General features: G+C 43.7%; 1 protein-coding gene across 1 annotated transcript; it reads left to right on the top strand.

The window, feature by feature from the left end:
• The first annotated feature begins 9,127 nt into the window (after positions 1–9,127).
• LOC146020769 (gamma-crystallin 1-like) lies at positions 9,128–23,429 on the top strand. The gene is made up of 3 exons (XM_083154227.1): positions 9,128–9,550; positions 21,513–21,755; positions 23,102–23,429. Exons 2-3 carry the CDS (start codon positions 21,579–21,581, stop codon positions 23,375–23,377), a joined length of 453 nt encoding a protein of 150 aa, XP_083010353.1. The 5' UTR covers positions 9,128–9,550; positions 21,513–21,578; the 3' UTR covers positions 23,378–23,429.
• The last annotated feature ends 1,610 nt before the right edge of the window (positions 23,430–25,039 follow it).

The following is a 25,039-nucleotide window of genomic DNA, read 5'->3' as shown; positions in this document are numbered from 1 at the left end:
TTCACATAATGCCACACAGATTAAGCCAAAATACACTTCATAAACAGGGACATTGTCCACCAAAGGCGCGCATTAAACATTTACACCATAATGTCCATTACACGTTAAGTTACACGTCATTATGTCCATTATGTGTTATGCCAAACACCATAATGCCTATTAAAAATTATGCTACATAAGTGCTGCTTCTCTACATGCTCATTGCCAAGGGTTCCATGCTCATTGCCAGAGGTTCCATGCTCGTTGCCATGTGGGATTACATGCTCATTGCCAAGGGGGAATACATGCTCGTGGTAAATGGGGGACAGCCGCCGCCAGGCAGAAGTGATAGCCACTGACAGTGGCAGAGCCTGGCTGTATTCAGAGCACTGCAGGTCCCGGCAATTTGAAATAATACCCCTTTCAAACCAGAAAATGCATTCCCAGGTTGGCCCCTTTTACACCAGCCTAGTCCCTGAATTTTCTGGTGTGAGGGGGAGAGAAAACCACCCCTCCCCCCTTTAACCAGTTATCTCATTTAACCGGCTATATCTTCGGAACCAACTGACCCATTTTCATGAGACAAGTATTATATTGAAGAACTTTTGAGTGGGCTTTGAATGAGTTTGGTCCAGTGAAACTGAAACGTTTGGTTCCAGAGTAATCTGCCCTCAAAATCATGAATAGCCATGAAATTACATTTCAAAAATAAAAAAATCGGTTTACACGCAATATCTCTGGAAACGATTGACCGATTTGGACCAGCCTGGTATCATATTGAAGGTTCAGCGATTTGGAATTGAATGATATCAACCACAAGCTTCTGTGATGCCAGGGCGGGAACTGGCAGCCGTCGGAACCGGGTGGGGTCGGAATTGACGGGTCCCATATTATCCTATGGGGAAAAAACGTTAGAGGTTTGCCAGGCGATATCGCCGGTTCCCGGGGGGCTAGAGACACTGGGCTGGGCTCATTGGAAAGCCCTGGTCCTCAGCTACAAAATAAATGACAGGGGGGCACATGCCCAGGTGCCCCCCCCCCCTTAATCCGCCACTGGGTGGTGCTGCGGCACTACTGCTGGCAGGCGCCGGGTGGCCAGTTCAGCGCAGAAGTGGAAGATGTGCTGAAAAACTGATGCCCCACTGATCACCAATGTTAAAGGAGGCTGTCGCCCCTAGGCATAGGCCATTGCTCTAGGCAATTGCCTAGTCTGCCTATGCCTATGCCTCTGCTCCTTCCCATAAGCTTGTGAGCAGGGCCCTCCTACCTTTTGACTGTCTGTAAATACCCTGTTTGTTGTATCACTGTCTCCTTTTGTAAAGCGCAACGAAATATGCTGCGCTATATAAGAAACTGTTAATAAATAAATATGTCCCCTGCATCCCTCACCAAGAGTGCCTCCTCCACATGAGTGCACTGCCCCCTGCCTCCTCATTTATCCACTTACAGTACAGTATGTACCCCACCTAGTCTGCCTCTGTCTCCCCATGAGTCCATTTTTCACCTACCTCCTGATGTTCAACGGTCATCTTCTCTCCCCATGCATCTGCTCCCCCTCCCCTTGATTAACTCCAGTGGTGTGCGGTGGGGTGAGGCAGGTTAGGCAGGTGAGGCACAGCCTTTCCTGTCATACTAACGCATACGCCGGAGTTTTGAGTTTATACAGTATGTCAAAAATACAAAGAATCTATTTAAAAAAAAAATCTTATTTTTATTATTCTAATAATTTTTATAGTCAGAACTCTGGAGTGAAAAGTCTACGGCAGGTGAGGCAGTGCCTCACCTGGCTATCTTTTCTGCACATCTCTTATTAAAACTCAGCAAATCTCCAGCAGTATATACTGCTGCACATGTGTATAATGCCGGCATGTACACCTCATCTATTTATCTCACCACACGTCCCTGATTAACTCTGACCCTCCTCCCCATTAGTGCTTCTGTCTCCTACCTCCCGATGTGCACCTACAATATCATCTCCCCTTCTCATATGTGCCTTTTGTCCTCATCCCCATGAATGTAGCTGACACTGCCTCTCCAACTATGCCTATGATCTGCCCTCACAATTTGTGCCTCTGACCTATTTCAAGCATGCCTCTGACCATCCTCTGTCCTCTTCCTCCCCATGTGTTCCTCACCCCTTCTCCATATGCTCCTCTGACCACCCCTTCTCCATATGCTCCTCTCACCACCCCTTCTCCATATGCTCCTCTGACCACCCCTTCTCCATATGCTCTTCTGACCACCCCTTCTCCATATGCTCCTCTGACCACCCCTTCTCCATATGCTCTTCTGACCACCCCTTCTCCATATGCTCTTCTGACCACCCCTTCTCCATATGCTCCTTTGACCACCCCTTCTTCAAATGCTACCTTGACCTCCGTTTTCGCATGTGTTCCTTTCAGCCCCATTCCCTATCTGTAACTCATCTCCGACCACCATCCCCACTGATGATGATCAAAGGTGCATGTGTATACATGGTGCGTCTGTTCTGACACCAAGTTGTGTGCAAACTAGCTGACCATTTTTGGCTGAAGAACTGACGTGGTGCCCTCAATTACAGATATGCGAGGAGCCTTGTTTTGGATCTAATTTCATTATTGAGTTTTGGTTTTGCATAACCAGCCTCAAGTATTTCAATTCAGAATTCATATCCAATGAATTCAATATCCAAATCTTGGGTTCTGGATTCCTTGTAAATGGTTAAAAACAGCTAAAATCATGCACTTTTCTTATATATAAAACTAAATAATAGCCTATGAAATCAGAACATAAGATATAGCTTATTTTTGTATAGGTTAGGAAACCTACGCGTTTCACGTTTTGCCCATTAGATTTCATCATACACATTATAAAGATATTCCAGCCTTGTCTGAAAGTACAATATTGTAGACAAATGGTTTATTTCCTCAAAATGTATTTAATGATACACATTTCACATAAAATATACCACTATATTACTGTATATGGCCTGATATTAATCGGATGAGTTCCCTTAGGACTGTGTCCCTTCCAATATTAATGAGCAGATGTATTGTTACCAGATCATGGTGGCAGTTCGCTGGGAGATTGATCTTTAGGTTCTTAGGGTGATATGCCACCACCCCAAGCGTCATTCTGCACTCACATCTCCAAGGCCTTGTAGGTGTAGGTGACAATGCTTTTGTTGAGCTATGTTTTTGCATTGCGATACAGTGGTGAAGAGGACATTTTGCCCGTGCCATGTTCCTGGCCATGCACCACAATTCCCACAATGCAACATATCTTAAATCATGCACAATGGTTTAATGTATAAGAATTATAGATGTTTGCTGACCACAATGTTTTAGTTGTGTTCTAATTCGTTTTCAGGTTTAAATTTTTTTCAAAAACTCCCTCACTTTTTAATTTTGGATTCTAAAAAATTATAAAACCAGCTAAAATCACATAAGGTGGGTGTTTGATTTTTGTTCCTATGGTATTAATCTCAATATTATTCATTTCCAGTAAATCTTCCAACCTCACAGGTGTTTTCACCAATATTGGCCAAAGGCTGCAGCAAGCTGGTTGGATACTAAGACAGAGCTGACAGAGCAGCGGCACAAACACACGGCAGTTTATAGCACATCTATAACACACTTTTTGACAAGTGACAACTTCACAATGCTACCCGTACCGCACTTAATTATCATTAATGCGGTGGTTCGACCATAAACACTAGGGTGGTTTCCATCTTCCCATCCCCTTATTTTGTTCCTTTCCATGTAAAAGTAATTCACACAAAGTTTGAAATAAATCGGAAAATATTTAGATGTCGCTCAACGCTGTAAAAGTTTTATATACAAATCCTACATATTACAATACACAATACACATTATACGCAACAAGATTTTTACGATTTTACAGTTTACGAATTCCTTTCAGTAATGTAGCTTTCTTCACCTTAGGAAAGTTATTTCTATGTCGCTTTACAACTTGGAGAAGAAATTGTTTCTGCCCCTCCTGGTTGGTGAGGGTACCATTGAATGATTGCCTTCGACGGACGTAGACGCAACTGATCGGTCTGCCTCTTTTCTCTTCCGGGATTCACTGTTCAGTTGCCTCTCTAAACGCCTTTCTTCCAGATTAGCAAACTTGGTGACCACTGGGCCCAAACAACCTTGCCTCCCTTTCTCTCTCTGAGCCAACAGAAACTCTCTGTCCTCTGCTATTGTGATAAGCTTTAAAGCGTCGGCATGAGCGACATCAAATAAGTCATCAAATATTTCTACAATACCATTCTCTTAGTTTGTTGGGTTTCTGTTCTCCTTGAGGAATATTTTTTGAGGGTTTGCCAGGTAGCATATAAACTTTTAATTTTGTCTGTGACATGACACTCCTTCCTTGTGGGAATCCTCGTCTTTTCCCAAAAAGGAAGAACCTCCCTTGACGTTTGCGTTACACTGGACTATAATGTCTGCTTTTCGTTGAAATGAAAAGGAAGGAAACGACACAAAACCACAAAACTTGCTTGTTCGAAGGCAGTTTACTTCCTGTTATAGCTTCCAAAGTCTCTCCTACTAACCAAATACCATGTGATTTCTTTCTTTTTTCCTTGCTAGTACGTGAACTTGGCATTTTATGATATTAAAGCAACTGCTTTTTTGTTGCCTACTATCACGGACCCACTGGTCGCCTGCTCCGATACGTCAATCTGAGCAGCCCCGGCCGTGACTGGGGTTCACTTTGGACACTCGGGTCCTTTCTTTGAGGTACACTGCCACCAGCCAAAACCTGATTTTAGCGCTGGAAACTGCGCAAGGGGCGGCTTGGCTTGCACCTTACCACACAATACAGTATAAAAATGGTAACGTTGTAGCATTCTCTTCTGAGGCTTATAAGTCCTAAGAACTCAGAATCAGAAACTGGAAATATGTATTATATATTCCTAGAAATACTACAGAGCTTTAAGTGATAAAAATGGTTACAAGATAGTACAATGATTTTAAAAGCACACACAAGATAAATGCAATTCAGAAATAAAATAAAAGGGAAAAAATTACAGAACTGTATCTTACATCCAAGAACTCATTCTGTAGTGGGGGGGGGGGGGAGTTACACCTGAATCAAACGGGACCCTTCCAGCTGGTTTGCTGATCCCCCAAGAAATAACAGTGACCTATTTGCCAAACGGAACAGTTATACTTGCAGACTCCCTCATCCCTCCCATCCTTGGGATTTGACCCTTTCCATGCTGACTAGGGAATGTAGCGATTTTCTACAATGCATGAAGAATTCCTCTGCTGTTTTCAAAGGGATTGATAACTGGCAGGCTTCACTGATAAGAGGTCTAAACTGGACAGGGGAGACAAGTTCTGTCCTCTCTTCTGGGCCATGGTTTATGAGGGGTCTCAGATCTTTATCTGGCATCCTACCTTCAAAGGATTTCAACATACTGTATGGTCAATCTGAGGGAATACAGACCTCAAGCTCCCAGGGTTACATACAGTTTACCCACATAATAAAAGACATGTCCTGATTCCAAACATAATAATCACAGGAGACATAACTTTACAACAATATCAGACATACATTGATCTCACATAACAATAATAACGGGAGGCATACTTTAATTTGATCGATCACCTGATCTGATCGTTACACCTGCTAAAACAGACTGACTGATTTATTTTTAAACTTCAGCTTAAACACAAGACACAAGACAGACATCATTATTCATTGCATCATCATTGATCACGATTGCACAACACGTGTACTCGTGTACTTGTGTAGTCCCTTGCGGTAATAAATATGAGTATGGTACGTACTCCATTGCCTAGTATTATAATAGAAAATGATGCCTGGAAATTATAGGATGGAATTCGTTAATATGGGTAAGGGACTAATGCCACCTTCACGAATATTTAATATTTTAAGAAATTTTAAGTTGTTTGAGCGACCCCTAAATATAACTATATTTAACCCCTTCCTGACAGAGCCAGTTTTTGCGTTCCTGACAGAGCCCTTTTTTTCAAATCTGACATGTCTCACTTAAGTGGGTATAACTTTTTTTTGCTTTTACTTATCCCAGTGATTTTGAGATTGTTTTCTCGTGACACATTGTACTTCAAATTAGTGGTAAATTTGGGTCGATACAGTCTGTGTTTTTTTGTGAAAAATACCAAAATATCGTGAAAAAATGGAAAATTTAGCGATTTGCAAAATGTTAAATTTTCTGCTTGTGAGACAAATAATCTTACCACTCAAAATAGTGAATAACTAACATAGGCCATATGTCTACTTTATGTTGACATCATTATTTCAACTTCCTTTTAATTTTTTGGGACACTAGGAGGCTTACAATATGAATAGCAAATTCTCAAATTTTCAAGAAAATTTCAAACACTGATTTTTTTAGGGACCAGTTCAGTTCTGATGTGACTTTGAGGGACTTGTATGTGAGACACCCCCATAAATGATGCCATTTCAAAAACTGCACCCCTCACAGTATTCAAAACAGCATTTTGGAAGTTTGTTAACCCTTTAGGTGTTTCACAGGAATTAAAACAAAGTGCAGGTGAAATTTCAAAATTTCTTTTTTTTTGCAGATTTGCAATTTTAATACATTTTTATAAGGAACACAGTACATTTTACTAGAGAAATGTGACTAAAAATTGATTCCCCCAATTCCTTTGTTTTCATAAATATCCTATATGTGGCCCTAGTGTGCACGGTGACCAAACCACAGGCTTCATAATAGAAGGAGCACCTACTTGATTTTGGAGCCTCCTTTTTATGAGATTATTTTTTAGGCACCATGTAGGTTTCAAGGCACCATAAGATGCTAAAAGTTAGGAACCCCCCCACAAGTGACCCCATTTTGCAAACTACACCCCTCAGGGAATTCATCTAGGGGTATAGTGTACATTTCAAACCCCCAGGGGTTTCACCAATTGTGGTACAACTGGGCAGTGAAAATGAAAAATTATTTTTTTTTACACAAAAATGCAGTTCTGGCTCCAAATTTGTCATTTTCAGAAGGTATGAAGGAGACAAAGCACCCCAAAATCTGTGCCCCAATTTCTCCCGAGTACGGCAATGCCTCACATGTGACCAAAAAATACCAGTTGGGTGCATGGCAGGACTCAGAAGGGAAGGAGTGATTTTTGGATTTTGCAGCTCAGATTCTGGTGGAATTTTGGTGGGTGCTATGTCGCATTAGCAAGACCCCCCAAGCACCAATACAGTGGAACCCCCCCACAAGTCACCCCATTTTGAAAACTACACCCCTCAGGGAATTCATCTAGGGGTATAGTGTACATTTCAAACCCCCAGGGGTTTCACCAATTTTGATACAAGTGGGCAGTGAAAATGAAAAATTACATTTTTTTACACAAAAATGCAGTTCTGGCTCAAAATTTTTCATTTTCAGAAGGTATGAAGGAGAAAAAGCACCCCAAAATCTGTGCCCCAATTTCTCCCGAGTACGGCAATGCCTCACATGTGACCAAAAAATACCAGTTGGGTGCATGGCAGGACTCAGAACGGAAGGAGTGATTTTTGGATTTTGCGGCTCAGATTCTGGTGGAATTTTGGTGGGTGCTATGTCGCATTAGCAAGACCCCCCAAGCACCAATACAGTGGAACCCCCCCACAAGTCACCCCATTTTGAAAACTACACCCCTCAGGGAATTCATCTAGGGGTATAGTGTACATTTCAAACCCCCAGGGGTTTCACCAATTTTGATACAAGTGGGCAGTGAACATGAAAAATTACATTTTTTACACAAAAATGCAGTTCTGGCTCAAAATTTTTCATTTTCAGAAGGTATGAAGGAGAAAAAGCACCCCAAAATCTGTGCCCCAATTTCTCCCGAGTACGGCAATGCCTCACATGTGACCAAAAAATACCAGTTGGGTGCATGGCAGGACTCAAAAGGGAAGGAGTGATTTTTGGATTTTGCAGCTCAGATTCTGGTGGAATTTTGGTGGGTGCTATGTCGCATTAGCAAGACCCCCCAAGCACCAATACAGTGGAACCCCCCCACAAGTCACCCCATTTTGAAAACTACACCCCTCAGGGAATTCATCTAGGGGTATAGTGTACATTTCAAACCCCCAGGGGTTTCACCAATTTTGATACAAGTGGGCAGTGAAAATGAAAAATTACATTTTTTTACACAAAAATGCAGTTCTGGCTCAAAATTTTTCATTTTCAGAAGGTATGAAGGAGAAAAAGCACCCCAAAATATGTGCCCCAATTTCTCCCGAGTACGGCAATGCCTCACATGTGACCAAAAAATACCAGTTGGGTGCATGGCAGGACTCAGAACGGAAGGAGTGATTTTTGGATTTTGCGGCTCAGATTCTGGTGGAATTTTGGTGGGTGCTATGTCGCATTAGCAAGACCCCCCAAGCACCAATACAGTGGAACCCCCCCACAAGTCACCCCATTTTGAAAACTACACCCCTCAGGGAATTCATCTAGGGGTATAGTGTACATTTCAAACCCCCAGGGGTTTCACCAATTTTGATACAAGTGGGCAGTGAACATGAAAAATTACATTTTTTTACACAAAAATGCAGTTCTGGCTCAAAATTTTTCATTTTCAGAAGGTATGAAGGAGAAAAAGCACCCCAAAATATGTGCCCCAATTTCTCCCGAGTACGGCAATGCCTCACATGTGACCAAAAAATACCAGTTGGGTGCATGGCAGGACTCAAAAGGGAAGGAGTGATTTTTGGATTTTGCAGCTCAGATTCTGGTGGAATTTTGGTGGGTGCTATGTCGCATTAGCAAGACCCCCCAAGCACCAATACAGTGGAACCCCCCCACAAGTGACCCCATTTTGCAAACTACACCCCTCAGGGAATTCATCTAGGGGTATAGTGTACATTTCAAACCCCCAGGGGTTTCACCAATTTTGATACAAGTGGGCAGTGAAAATGAAAAATTACATTTTTTTACACAAAAATGCAGTTCTGGCTCAAAATTTTTCATTTTCAGAAGGTATGAAGGAGAAAAAGCACCCCAAAATCTGTGCCCCAATTTCTCCCGAGTACGGCAATGCCTCACATGTGACCAAAAAATACCAGTTGGGTGCATGGCAGGACTCAGAAGGGAAGGAGTGATTTTTGGATTTTGCAGCACATATTCTGGTGGAATGAATGGTGGGTGCTATGCAGGGCCGCCGAGAGGCAGGGGGGGCGGGTACATTTTACCTGGGCCCGGGCCTGTCAGGGGGGCCCGGGCCAGGGGATAGTCACACTTACAATTTTTTTTAATGGCAGCGTTGTAGCAGCAGCGTGGGCGGGAGAAGGGTTGGTGGCTGCTGGACGGTGAGAGCGGATCAGCAGCGGCAGCCTGTGTCACTCACTTTCACTCACTGTGTGTGGAGTGTGCTGCAGTCTGCAGACAGTGACAGAGGCCCCATCCACTGCTGCGGAGCGTCTGCAGAGAAACTCTGTGTGTCTGCAGACTGCAGCTGCTTTTACAACACTTGATGTGAGAGCGAGGGGAAGGTCAAAGGTCAGGTGCACGAAGCGCGGCATGTGTGACAGGGAGGCTGGAGCCGGAGGAGATCCTGAATCTACTGTCTGACTGGAGTCCTGCCCTGTAAGTGCAATTCTTTTCTGCCCTGCCTGTCAATACTAAATTGTTCTCCATATATATGTATATATGTGCCTTCATCATTGGATCATCAATATATAGATATATATCTATAGATATATATATATATATATATATATATATATATAGATATACAGTATATCTATATATATATCAATATATCTCAAATTATATATATCTATAGATATATATCTATAGATATAGATATATATCTATATATTGATAATTCAATGAAGAAAGCACACTAGCAATTATGAAGAAATGACTGTATTAGCACCTAGCACTTGCAGGGTCTCCCCCGTCCTCAGGGCGATACAGCATAAATACTGTATACACTAAAAAAGACATTACATTTCCCATATAAATACCCGCACTGTAGTCTCCGCTGGGCACCTGGGTCCATCATACTAAAAGTGCTTGGCACCATACTTCCCGTATCGCGCACAGTAGGAAGTCAGGGCACACTCGCATTCATTCCACTGCTCCCCCTCCGCGTTCCACTGGCTGGCAGTACCCAGCTCATGACAGGCGGATCCACGGCACCCAGCTGTAACAGAAGAGGCGATTTTAAACCCCAGTGAATGAGTGCCGTGGATCCACTTTTATGATGTAGCTTGGTACTGCCGGTCTGTGGAACGCGGAGGGTGATCAGTGGAACTCGGGTGAGTGTGTCCTTACTTCCTATTGGAAGTACGGTGCAAAGCACTTCCGGTAGGTCGGACCCGGGAGCCTGGCGGGGATGGAGAGATGGGACTACAGTGGGGGTATTTATAGGGGTAAGTGAATATCTTTTTGTGTGTATATTTATTCTGTATCGCCCTGAGGACAAGAGAGACCCTGAAAGGCGCTGGCTAGGCGCTAATACAGTAATTTCTGCATAATTCCTTGTGTGCCAGTGCCTCCTTCATTGGATTACCTGTAAAGACTTCTGTAGTACACCTGTTCCACTACCTTGGAAAGGTGGAGTGCCGACATAATAGTGGACTCACTCAGGACAAAATATGCGCTGACACTTTTAGACTACGAGAATACGTCTCCAAGTGTCAGCGCATATTTTGTCCTGAGTGCAAACAGCGTCCTACAGCGTATGCAAATTGTTTTAGTGAGGGCACCGGAATCGCTGTTAATTTTGTTGGGAGTGCCGGGCCACCCACACACTATATATATATATATATATATATATATATATATATATATATATATATATATATATATATATATATATATATATATATATCTATCTATCTATCTATCTATCTATCTATCCAGTATATGATATAAAGCAAAGGCAAAGGCATTTTGTATAGTTTTGTAGGCTGCACAAAAATCTACAGTAAAAAGGATCTGTATGTATATATGCTGTAGAAGTCTGACCAAGTGCTGCCATCTTTGGAGGATTTTATATATATATATATATATATATATATATATATATATGTGTGTGTGTGTGTGTTCTCTAAAGCACCTTGATAAAGGAGCCTTGTGGCTTTGAAACTGTTGGTGGCCTGCTGTGTCTTCATTCTGAGTGCCGCCGCATCCCCTTAAGCCAGTGGTAGCCAACCACGGTCCTCGAGAGCTACCAACAGTGCCCATTTTCCAGACAACCTAGCTGCTGCAAAGGTGCACTCATTACTAGCTGAAACATTTTAAAAGATCCACAGGTGGAGGTAAGTAAGTACTTCACTTGTGATTCTGTGAGGAGAGCTGGAAAACATTAACTGTTGGTAGCTCTCGAGGACTGGAGTTGGCTACCCCAGCCTTAAGATAGATAGATAGATATATATATATATATATATATATATATATATATAATACTTATGACCCAGCTGCTGGGAGGCATGCATGCCACACTTCTGTGAGTGGGTTCTTCTCATGTGCTAAACACGCCCTTAACATGCCGTGGTCACAACCCCCCCCCCCCCCATGGGGGCCCCTGGAAGTTGATGTACCGGGGCCCAGGATTTCTCTTGGCAGCCCTGGTGCTATGTTGCACCAATACAGTGGAACCCCCCCACAAGTCACCCCATTTTGCAAACTACACCCCTCAGGGAATTCATCTAGGGGTATAGTGTACATTTAAAACCCCCAGGGGTTTCACCAATTTTGATACAAGTGGGCAGTGAAAATGAAAAATTACATTTTTTTACACAAAAATGCAGTTCTGGCTCAAAATTTTTCATTTTCAGAAGGAATGAAGGAGACAAAGCACCCCAAAATCTGTGCCCCAATTTCTCCCGAGTACGGCAATGCCTCATGTGTGACCAAAAAGTGGCAGGACTCAGAAGGGAAGGAGTGATATTTGGATTTTGCAGCACAAATTCTGGTGGAATGATGGTGGGTGCTATGTCGCATTAGCAAGACCCCCAAAGCACCAATACAGTGGAACCCCCCCACAAGTGACCCCATTTTGCAAACTACACCCCTCAGGGAATTCATCTAGGGGTATAGTGTACATTTCAAACCCCCAGGGGTTTCACCAATTTTGATACAAGTGGGCAGTGAACATGAAAAATTACATTTTTTTACACAAAAATGCAGTTCTGGCTCAAAATTTTTCATTTTCACAAGGAATGAAGGAGACAAAGCACCCCAAAATATGTGCCCCAATTTCTCCCGAGTACGGCAATGCCTCACATGTGACCAAAAAATACCAGTTGGGTGCATGGCAGGACTCAGAAGGGAAGGAGTGATTTTTGGATTTTGCGGCTCAGATTCTGGTGGAATGAATGGTGGGTGCTATGTGGCATTAGCATGACCCCCGAAGCACGGTGAAATTATGAACCTAATATTCCATAGATGTGTGGTATATTTTAAAACACTCCTTTATACATAGGCCGGGTTTGTCGGGGCAAGTGTCACACTGGAAAATAGTTTGCTTTCTTATTCCCTTTTTATAGCAAACTTTGCACCTTTTTTGTGTCCTGCCCTTTTTTCCAGTGGAGGGGATTTCATCAGGAAAATGCTGCCCTGGTACAATACGGGGGCCAGTACTAGAAGTACTGGGGCCCTCTGCCTGCTGGTTCCCAAATATTAGGCCCTTTATGACTTCCTCTTGAAAGTGCATAAATGTCCCCCTCTGGCCGGTAGAACGGAATAGCACGTAAGCGTTATACAGTGCCATCTGGATGATATACACGGCCACCTTCTTGTACCAGATTTTTGTTTTCCGCAGGGCACTGTACGGCTTCTGTACCTGATCTGAAAGATCCACTCCGCCCATGTACCTATTGTAATCCAGGATACAATTAGGTTTGGAGGTGTGGGTACTGGTACCTCGTACAGGGACGGAGGTGGTACTGTCTCCGTGAATTGTTGTCAGTATAAGGACATCCCTCTTGTCCTTATATTTGACCAACAACATATTTTCGGTGCATATTCCCCTGCTTTCACCCCTTCTCATTACTTGGGCAATGTGCGTTTTTGGGAGGCCTCTTTGGTTCTTGCGCACAGTACCGCAAGCTGCTGTACCTCTTGAACCAAGGGCCTTAAACAGGGGGATGCTGGTGTAAAAGTTATCCACATAGAGGTGATAACCTTTATCCAGGAAGGGGTGCACTAAATCCCAGACAATTTTCCCACTAACACCTATGAGGGAGGGGGGGCATTCTGGCGGTTCAATTCTTGAATCCTTCCCTTCATAAACCCTAAACCTGTGGGTGTACCCTGAGGTGCTTTCACACAGTTTGTACATTTTTATGCCATACCTTGCCCTCTTACTGGGAAGGTACTGGCGGAATTTAACCCTTCCTTTAAAATGTATAAGGGACTCGTCGATACAAATAAATTTTTCAGGGATGTACACCTCTTCAAATTTGGCACTGAAATGATCAATGACCGGCCTGACTTTGAATAGCCGGTCAAAGGTGGGATCATCTCTGGGTGGGCACTGTGCATTATCGGTGTAATGTATAAATTTAAGAATTGTCTCAAATCGAGTCCGGGGCATGGCCATACGGTAAAATGGAGTACTGTACAGAACATCTGTACTCCAATATTGCCTAATTTCTGGCTTTTTTACTATGCCCATATGAAACACCAGACCCCAAAACGTCATCATCTCTACTGCATCTACAGGGGTCCACCTAGCAAATGATGACGTGGGGTTTTGAGCAATAAACTGCTGGGCATATAAATTAGTTTGGTCCACCATTAAATTTATAAAATCATCAGAGAAAAATAATTTGAAAAAGTCAATTTCTCTGAGACCTGTGGAATCAAATTGGATTCCTGGCATGGCCAAAAACTCAGGAACCTGGGGCTCAAAATTGTCTGGTGGTGGGGTCCATACGAGATCAATTATTGGGGGGGGGGGTCTCAGCTGCTCTACGGGGGCGTCTTTGAGGGGGTCCCTCATCACCAGAGGAGGAAGAGGAGCTTAAGGCGAATCCTTCAAATTCCCCGCTTGCATCACTGGCTGTGTCAGAGTCAGAAGCAAGCAGGGCATATGCCTCCTCCGCTGAATACATTCTCCTGGATGACTGGGAGGACATTTGGGAGGACATTTGGGAGGACATTTGGGATGCCATTTTTATTTTTGTGTTACTGGTAGTGAAATGTTTCAACACGTGTATAGTGTAGGGGGGGGTACAAACTTTATTTCAATCCGGGGGGTATGTAGTGTGTAGTGTGTATGTGGTGCAGAAAAAAAAAAAATACTTTATACCAATAAAAAAAAAAAAAATGAAGGGGTTAAAAATAAAAAATTTAAGGGGTTAAAAAAAAAAAAAGGTCCTGCGCCAAAAATTGAGCACAGATGTTGGTCAGTAACGTCTGTCACTGAACAGCGCTCAAAGGCAACAGGAATTTGATCAAAAAAAAAAAAATATAGATCAACCCTGTACCGAAAAAGATGATCAGTGATGTACGTCACTGATCAGCGCACAGCGGCCACAGGACACCCACAAAATCACAGTGTGTGTAAAAAAAAAATTAAAAAAAGACCCCACAGCACACACACAAAAAAAAAAAAGGTGATCAGTGATGCGACACTGATTACCAGTGAGGTGCAGCAGGTGCACAACCTTTGGTGCAACTGACAGGTATATATATAAAAAAAAAAAAACCTCTGTACCCCCAAAAAAGTTGCTGATCACCTCAGATATAGTGATCAGCACAAAAGGCGGGGGCAGCAGACACAAAATTTAGCACTCTCTATCACTCTCTGTCACTATCTCTCTCTATCTCTCTATCTCTCACTATCTATCACTCTATGACACTGCAGCAGCAGCACTGACAGGTATATCTATATATAAAAAAAAACCTGCGCCCCCAAAAAGTTGCTGATCAGTTAATTTATACTGATCAGCACAAAAGGAGGGGGCAGCAGTCAGTTATATCAAAAATATATAGCACAATCTGTCACTATCTCTCTCTATCTCTCTCTCTCTATCTCTCTATAACTATCACACTGCAGCAGCACAAAATATAGCACTCTGTCACTAGGCCTCTCTATCTATCTCTCTCTCTCTATCTCTCTCTATCTATAACTATATCACACTGCAGCAGCACAAAATATAGCACTCTCTGACACTATCTCTCTCTATCTCTCTCTATCTCTCTATAACTATCACACTGCAGCAGCACAAAATATAGCACTCTGTCACTAGGCCTCTCTATCTATCTCTCTCTCTCTATCTCTCTCTATCTCTCTATCTATCTCTCTATCTAGCTAGTACACTGCAGCAGCACAATTTCACAGGAAGGCACAAGTAGCAACAGGATCCAGGAAGCAGTGATGAAGCAGCGATCAGCACTCTCTGACACTATCTCTCTCTCTATCTCTCTCTATCTCTCTCTATCTCTCTCTATCTCTCTCTATCTCTCTATCTCTCTATCTCTCTATCTATCTCTCTATCTCTCTATCTATCTAGCTAGTACACTGCAGCAGCACAATTTCACAGGAAGGCACAAGTAGTAACAGGATCCAGGAAGCAGTGATGAAGCAGCGATCAGGTAAGTATGGAGCAAGCTATGGAGCAAGGTTCTGGTCAGTATGGCGGCAGGGAGGTACGGTGACCGCACTGCACGCTATTCCAGACCGGAATGGCGTCTGCAGTGCAGTCACCGTTAGTTTAAATCCCCCTCCTTGGCTGTGATTGGTCCGTCGGTCCGACGAACCAATCACGGCCTTTGGGGGCGGGCGGGGTGCGGTGGGGTGACACCAGTGTCACCCTCACACCCCGCGGTGATTGGTGCTGTACTTTACAGCACCAATCACCTCTGATCCCGTGTCACCGGCGAACGTTATTCGCCGGTGACGCAGGAAAACGCTGTAATTGGCTGTTCACACTGAACAGCCAATCACAGCGATCGCCGACGGGGGGGCGGCATCGCAGCCCCCCCTGGGCATGCACGGACATGTCTGCTGTCAGGGACAGCAGACATGTTGAAACTGTCACCGCGTCTATAGACGCGGTGACAGTTAAATGCCATGACGTACATTTACGCCATGTGTCGGGAAGTACTTCCCGACCATGACGTAAATGTACGTCAAATGTCGGGAAGGGGTTAAATAAAATTTACAGAATATTACTATATCGTAATATGGAACAAAATTAGGGGGTGGTACCAAGGAAATTATAAACTTTATTTTTTTGTGTTCCCTTGAGTGGCACCCTACTAAACACACACTATGGGGGGAATTTAATAGGATGAGCAATTCAGAAAGTGAGAGATTTGATAAGAAATCTCCAGTTTTTTTTAAAGCGGCAATCATTTACACTACAATGCCAGTTTTATTTTGAAGTGTACTGTAAATGATTGCCGCTTTAAAAAAAACTGGAGGTTTCTTACCAAATCTCTCACTTTCTGAATCTCTCATCCTATTACATTTCACCCAATGTTTTTATTATTATTATTTTTTTACAATTTATTTGTATGTAGTTTTTTTATATTTATTTTTTTATCAACAAACTGTAACAGAATATGAACCGTTTTTCAACAGACTCACAAATACAGTACTGTCTGTAAATACCTCATCGAATTACAAGTATGGAACTATATTTATAGTATACATTATCAGCCTAACTAGAAATCTTCCTATACAATTATTTAAAGATTGAATAACCCCCCATTTAGATTAGAAATACTGATGAATGTATATAATATGTCACGTATCCGCCTATTTACGCTTTCTATATTATAAATAAATCTTTGTAATAAGAATTGAGTACTATCTGCATTGTAATACACCTGTATCCATCATATTTTATATTTAAAATATATAAATTCCATAAAGTTTTTTTAAAGGGTGAAACGCGTTGGTCTATTGGTTCAGAACCCACACAAGTATTTATGTTGAAAACCCATCTATACCACATTAAGGGATCAAATTAACAAACTGTGATTGTGTTCTGTAGGCAAAATACCCCAGAATGCCTGAGCACACAGTATGGGAACCACTGTTAATGCAGTGGAAATGAGTTATACGGTCATTCAGTCGACACTCTTAAGGAGGACATACATTGAGGTGACCACTGAAGGTCGACAGGTCTTAGTTCGGCACATCAAAAAGGTTGACACAAGCGATCTGTCAGGCAGCCTAATTACTTTGAAATCAGTTCCTGGGACCGGAGGGCATGCACTTAGACTGGAGGAGATAAGGTACAACACGTAGGAGGAAGGACGTTTTTACAGTCCGGTCAGTAAAATGACGGAACTCTCCTCCATGGGAGGTGGTGTCGGCAGATACAATACCGTCATTTAAATCAAGGCTAGACCATCATGTAATAGATAAACACATTAAGGGATAGAACCGGTAACCGAAGGTTGAACTTGATGAACATACAGTAAGTCTTTTTTCAACCTAAACTACTATGTAACTTCTGTATGTAAAAAATTAGGTCGACAATGGAAAGGTCGACACTCACAAGTTTGGGTGGGCCCACTTATCTCTACTCCGCATTGTTCAAGATACAGTATGTATATAATATCATTTTTTTACATGTCAATCTTCAAGCGGGATACGGTCACTAGGTCTCCAGTAACTAGGTCGACAAGCATAAAGGTTGACATGACTGAATGTTGATGTGCATTAAGGTCGACATGACTGGAGGTTGACATGGGTTAGGTTGACAGGTCATTAGGTCGGCATGGGGAAGTTTAACAGTCAAAAGGTTCACAGTCAAAAGGTTGACATGGGGTTTTTCACTTTTTTTGAGCCGACATGTGCCGACAGGCGGTATTTCATGCCCTATCATCCACTAGGGCGTGGTGGGAGAATATAATAGTGTGCCGAGTGTAGCGAGGCACCATGCCCGAAGCATGGCAAGTGCAGCGAGCCATGTGAGGGGACGTGGTGCTACGTTTCAGTGTCTATGTCCGACTGTGTCAAAATTCGGGACAAAAAAGTGTGAAAAACCCCATGTCGACCTTTTGACTGTCGATCATCCCTATGTCAACCTAATACTTGTGTTGACCAAATGACCTGTCAACCTAACCCATGTCGACCTTCAGTCATGCCGACCTTCCTACACGTTAACCTTCAGTCATGTTAACCTTCATTCATGTGGACCTAGAGGTGTCTACGTAATGCTTGTCGACCTAGATTGTATATCCAGTGAACCCATTCCCCTATAGCTTACTGTATAATCCTGGTACATGCAGCTTGCACATTGGTCCACAGTTAGCAGTTATTACGATCACCTGGACTACTGTAATGACTGTTAGATATGAGCTGATATAATACTGGACTCTAGCGCTTTGCCAGAGTCCAGCGCAAAACACAGTGAAATAGTGACTGCGCCATCTCCCGGTGATCTTACGGCACTGCCGCTGCTGGCGCGTTCTCCAGAAGGGGACAGTATAGTACAAATGGGTGTTGTGTGGGCCCTCCTACACCCCAGGGGCCGGTGCACACTGCACCCATTACAGATACGCCATTGTGTCATTGGCTGCTCTGCTCCCGTCAGATCGGCTCTTTCACTTCCGATACAGACGCATGATGGACAGTTTTATGGTCCCAGTTCATAGATCTACAGTGAATAGGTCTACCCCAAAAGTTCTAAATGAAAAAGGACAACATGCAATAGGTCGACATGAGAACGGTAGACACATGTTGACATTCTTGTTCTTACATCACCATCCCCGTTGGCATAGAGGGAGACGTGTTACACTAATTGGGGGTCAATGTCACTTGCCATCAGAGGGTAAGCGTTACACTAATTGGAGGTCAATGTCGACAGTTGTTGACATTGACACCCAAAAAAGTGAAAAACTCATGTTAACTTTTTCACGTGTCTACCTTTCTCATGCTGACCTTTTGACCATGTCAACCTTTTGACCTCTTTGAACATTTCCACATAAACCATTTGACCCTGTTGACCTATTGCATGTATTGGGGTAGACTTGCAGACTGTCTATGTAGACATTGGGGGGCCCTTTACCGCCGCACATCGCCGGTTACCGCTAACATAATTATCGCATATGCTCTAAAATATGCGATAATTATGGCAAAAGACAGCTCTTGCGTTAAGAGCTGTCTTTTGCGGTGAGCCGGCGATGCGCGGCGAGTTCCGATGGCTCCCCCTCCCTCCCTTACCAGGCTAATTTTGCTGCTGCTGCTGCAGGGGGGGGGGGGGGGGCTCTCCTCCTCCCTGCACCTGACAGAATTTTTTCAGTGCAGGGAGGAGGTCACAGGTGAGGAAGGAGGGGGGGTGGTGGTCGGCGCGAGTCGGCGGTGGCCGGTGCGGGGTGGCGTGGGTCGTGTTAAGAAGTCCATAGGCTTCTATGGGGTATCGCCAGCTTTTGCTGGTGATATCCACCCCGCAGCGAAAAACCGCTGTGCTCGCATCAGGCCCTTTCTCTCACAGAGTGCAACTAAGCTGATCATCCACTCACTGGTCATCTGACCGCTTGACTACTATAATGCTCTCCTCACCGGCCTCGCTCGGTTCCAACTCTTCCTCTCCAATCTGTCCTCAATGCTGCAGCCAGGCTTATCTTCCTCTCCCGCCGCTCTAATTCTGCCACTCCCCTTCAACAAAATCTGCACTGGCTCCCATTCCCCTACAGAATCCTCTTCAAACACCTCACACTCACATACAGGGCCATCTCTAATTCCATTGCTCCTTATATCTCTAACCTCATCTCCATTCATACACCCTCCAGCCCTCTACGGTCAGCCGACGACTGTCGTCTCTCCTCCACCCTGATCACTGCTTCCTATGCTAGAGTACAGGACTTTGCCCGTGCTGCACCCCTTCAGTGGAACGCACTCCCTCACTCCATTAGTCTCTCCCCGACCCTGCAAAGCTTCAAACGGGCACTGAAAACTCACCTATTAATCAAAGCGTACCCTTCCACTGCATAAACTAGCCGGTTCTCCGACCCCTTGCCTGTTTACATCCTGCTATCTAACCACCACCCACTTGCTTGCACCTCTTGTAATCTGTCAGTCTCCCCTTCCTACTAGATTGTAAGCTCCTCTGAGTAGGGCCCTCTTCCCTCCTGTTGTCAAAGCCCACTTCTCTTCACATGTTACTCACAGATCTCCTATACTCCAACACTCAGTGACCATCTTTGTCCGCATACTCATCTCCATCATTGGCTTCTAGCCTCTAGTTGTATGTTGATTGAGTCCTCACTGCTTATATCCAAGCTGTAATGTGTATTGAACTGTGGTGCTCTTTATTTATACTCGATTTTTGTTATTTATTCAATGTAATACTGTTTTGTCTCCCTGTATTGTTCCTTTGTACGGCGCTGCGAAACACTTGCGGCGCCTTATAAATAAAATTATAATAATATTAATAATATCAAAATGCAGTAAAAACCCCTATAACATTTTTTTTTACCGCATTTCTGTTTTAGAGAGTCTCCCCCATTGTCACACCCCAGTATTCTGGGGCACAAATTCTGCCATGATGCCAGCGATCCCAGGCCATCATTCAGCATGAGTTGCAATCTGCACATGTGCACGCGCTCCAGCACACGCAAGCTACTGACTGAGCATTGTGTGGGCGTGGTCCAGACAGCGAAGTTTGGGGGAGGTGGCCAAATCAGCTGTGCGCAGGCCCCCCAACAAAATGGTGGTCCTGCGCCTGACTTGGCAGGTAGGCTGGCCACCCAGGGGGGTTACTCTTGTAATGCAAACGCTTCGCTATGTAGCAAAGGAGCACTCACATAATAGCAATACATAGACAAAAATGTACAAATGCATTGTGGGAAGGGACTCAGCAGAAAAGTACCCAGCATGTGGGGTGGCAGTGCCCTGCACTGGGTGCCCCCAGGGAATCCTCAAGCTGAAATCCTCATATTAAAATGAAAGTGCTATTGTGGGAATGTGTTTTTTCTTTTGCATACTATTAATGTGGAACCCACCAGAGAGCAGACAGGTGTACGCAGCAGCAATGCCTTCGGTGCACCAGCTCCTGTACAATAGTGAACTATACAGTGTGTCCCAGTAAGCACGCACAGACAATAGACGCATACAGTACAAACAAGAGTTTACAGAACAGTAACAAATGACAGAGCTATACGTTTTACTTACTGGACAGAAATGAATGAGGCTCAGTGTCAGCAGCACAGGGGGGACAGCACTGATCGGTGTCAGCAGACGTCAGCGTCAGGGGGGACAGCCCTGCTCAGTGTCAGCAGGCGTCAGCATCATGGGGGGTATATAAGGGCATTTTCTGTGCATATCAGAATCTTTCAGCTCTGTGCACAAACTCAGCAAACAGCCAACATGGGGAAGGTAACTGCAGCACAAATACATTATTATATATCACAGTCAGTACATGACTGGTTATCTAGTGCTGTGCATACTGTAGGAATATAATATATAGAATTATCTTTTTACTATTTTAAATTGTTTCAGTTACTACAGTACTTACAGTGCCGAATCCAGGGGGGAGAATGACGACTTTTGGGCTCTTTTATGTTCGCCAGATTCATTTTGCCTATTTTGTTCCTGTAGCCTAATGCTAACGTTGTCATTATCTCCACCCAGATCATCTTCTACGAGGACAGGAACTTCCAGGGCCGCTCCTATGAATGCAGCGGGGACTGCGTCGATATGTCCTCCTATTTCAACCGCTGCAACTCCATCCGGGTGGAAAATGGGAACTGGATCCTCTACGAGCACCCCAACTTCAGAGGACACCAGTACTATCTTAGGAGAGGAGAATATCCAGATTTCCAACAATGGCTGGGATTCAATGACATCGTCAGATCTTGTCGTCTGACCCCACAGGTATGTATTTTATACAAATAATTAAATTTTTCTCCAATTAAAATCCTATTATAAGGGGCTTCCTGTCATGTTAAATCTCATTCATAAAATCACCTATCTTGCACTGTTCTACCAGAAATGAAATAATTATAATCCGAGTACTGCGATCTGTAGATGAAGGACTTTTAACAGTATCTAGAATCTCCTGTAATTCATCTGGGGTTGAGCTTTTAGCCATGGCGGCTCCGACTCTATAGAACTCACTTCCCCGCACAGTGTGAGAGGCCACCACTCTAGAATCCTTCAAAAACTGACTCAAGACTTTCCGGTTTACGCAAGCATTTTTGTAATTCCCTTAAGTATCGTTTATGAAAAGCTTTTCTGTACTTCATTGTTCCTCTAATTTATCACATTTATTCTATCTGTTAAGCGCCTTGAGTCCTATAGCAGAGAGAGCGCTATCAACACAATTATTATTATCATTATTATTACTATTATACTGGCCAACACTGCAGCACTTATGTGTCCTGATGCACTGCGGCTCCAGTCACACCAAACAGCCCCTCTCCGCACACCAGGTCCTAGGTAACTCTGCTACAGCGAATGGAAGAGGTCTAGCTTAGGCGTACCTTATTTGTGAATTACACCGGTTCTGTATTCCCCCTGGGTTTAACCAGCTAGAGAACCTAAAGGGATAGTAGTATGGCGAACAGGGCCAGTGCAATTATAGGGAAAACTTCAGCTTTCTGCTCTCACCACCCACACACCAACCCCGACTTTCCAGGACCTCAGGTGAACGTGTGGAGGTGGCACCTTACAAGTTCACCTGATGTCTGCATTAAGTTCCACAGAGTTTTTTTTTTTTTTGTGATAGGCTCAGGGGCACCACCCAAATTCTGGAGCCCCCAGGCAGCTGCCTAATGGTAGAGGTTATTTTTAGGTTTATGTGATCTGTGCGAAAAGGCTCAAACAGACCTGATGGGTGTGCTACAAATTTTTTGAACCCACCGATCAGGTAGCCGCTTTACCACCCAAGTGAAATCCCACCCCTGTGCGCTGCTGCGAATGTAAACACAGTCATGTGAAGAGGGGGGAAATTTGCCATCCCACCCCCATGTGCAGCACCGTGTAAGCTTAGACTTACTCTGCGCTCCGAAGGCTGCGGGGAGATCGGGACCACTGATGACATCAGCGTCCCCCTATCCCAACGGCACCAAAAAACGCCGGTGTGCCACCCACAAATAGCACACTATTAAAATCTAACTCTATGCCCACGTGGATGGTAAAGTATGAACAAGTCGGTATTATACGAAAAAAGTTCATGGAAAACTTTTGATCTTTTGACCTTCTTGTTTTGTATTTTGAAGCATCTCGGGCCATTCAGACTGAAGATCTACGAGAAAGAAGACTTCAAAGGTCAGATGATGGAGTTCACTGAGGATTGTCCTCATGTCCAAGAGCAGTTCCGCTACCAAGACATCCACTCCTGCAATGTCCTGGATGGACACTGGATGTTCTATGAGGAGCCCAGCTACCGAGGACGTCAGTACTATCTGAGACCCGGGGAGTACCGGAGATACACCGACTGGGGAGCACTGAACTCTAGAATTGGCTCTTTTAAATGTGTCCAGTACCTACATTAATTTCCAATAATTGTTATTACTTCTTGAACTTGAATTAAACAATTCAAATGTATTTTATTCTTTTTTTGTTTATTCACGTGTTCAATACAATGGTTATTAATTGATCTTTACATACGAAGAATCTAAACGCTGTGACAAAGTATGAAATAATCTTTACAGTACGGTGCAGCTCACATTATTCAGGCTTCCATCACTTTGCAATGTCTGTATAAGTTACTGAGAGGAGTTGGGTGGAGATAGGGATGGTTCCTCTCTCCACCCAACTAGTTAGCACTGAGAAGAGTTTGTCATTTGTAGGCACAGATTCCCAAATGATTACACAAAGAGTGGGATATGGCCATTAGGTCTACCCCAACTAGGTCCACAAGCACTGGGTTGACACCAATAGGCAAGGGCACCACATGGGCAAGGTCAACAGTCCAAAGGTCGACATGCGTTTTTTCACTGTTTTTTGAGCCGACATGTGCCAACAGGTGGAATTTCATGCCCTACCATCCACTAGGGAGTGGTGGGAGAATAAAATAGTGTGCCGAGTGTACCGTGCCCAAAGGGGATGCTGTGCACTTCAAACTGACGACCTTTTGACTGTCAATCTTGCCCATGTTGGGCTAATGCGTGTGTCGACCTAATGTCCTGTCGACCTAGACCCATGTCGACCTAGACGCATGTCGACCTTGACCCATGTCAACCTAGACCCATGTTGACCTTGCTGCCTGTCGACCTAGTGGTGTCGAACCAATGCTTGTCGACCTAGTTGGTGTAGACCTAACAACCCACACCCCAAATAGTGCCACATACAATTAACGCTGCTACCTGATGATTAATATAGGCCATAAATGAGTCTATGGGTTTTAAAACCCTATGATACAAAGCTGAGGTGACACATGTAAAGGCCAAAAAGTTTTGACAACCTCTGATGGCACAATTTTCTCTACTTGTTGGGTTTATCCTCATTGTATCCATGCCTTGGTGACATCAATGATCCAGCTCACATTAGGGCAGATAGTGGAGAATTTGTCCAAACCAACCAATCAGCTTCTGTCATTACATAAACTGTGCTACATAAATGACAAGCACTGATTGGTTGCTTTATGCAACTTCTCATTTTATCTACAAGACCTTCATACATCTCCCCATATAAGGACAAAACAAATGACTCTATGGCCTATTTATTTATTTATCTATTTTCAGTTTCTTATATAGCGCATCAGATTCCGTTACAGTGTCATATATAGCGCAGCAGATTCCGTTACAGTGTCTTATATAGCGCAGCAGATTCCGTTACAGTGTCTTATATAGCGCAGCAGATTCCGTTACAGTGTCTTATATAGCGCAGCAGATTCCGTTACAGTGTCTTATATAGCGCAGCAGATTCCGTTACAGTTTCTTATATAGCGCAGCAGATTCTGTTACAGCGTCTTATATAGCGCAGCAGATTCCGTTACAGTGTCTTATATAGCGCGGCAGATTCCGTTACAGCGTCTTATATAGCACAGCAGATTCCGTTACAGTGTCTTATATAGCGCAGCAGATTCTGTTACAGCGTCTTATATAGCGCAGCAGATTCCGTTACAGTGTCTTATATAGCGCAGCAGATTCCGTTACAGTGTCTTATATAGCTCAGCAGATTCCGTTACAGTTTCTTATATAGCGCAGCAGATT

This window comes from Crinia signifera, chromosome 7 (genome assembly GCF_055691185.1).
Source record: "Crinia signifera chromosome 7, ASM5569118v1, whole genome shotgun sequence".
Taxonomy (NCBI): Eukaryota; Metazoa; Chordata; class Amphibia; order Anura; family Myobatrachidae; genus Crinia; species Crinia signifera.
Note: the sequence above shows the minus strand (reverse complement) of the source record. Positions and strands in the feature narration are given on the sequence as shown.

Coding starts and splice junctions, on each gene's coding strand:
- LOC146020769 (XM_083154227.1), top strand. CDS start 21,579: ATGTCCTCCTATTTCAACCGCTGCAACTCCATCCGGGTGGAAAATGGG. Junction 21,756..23,101: donor CTTGTCGTCTGACCCCACAG/GTATGTATTTTA, acceptor TGTATTTTGAAG/CATCTCGGGCCATTCAGACT.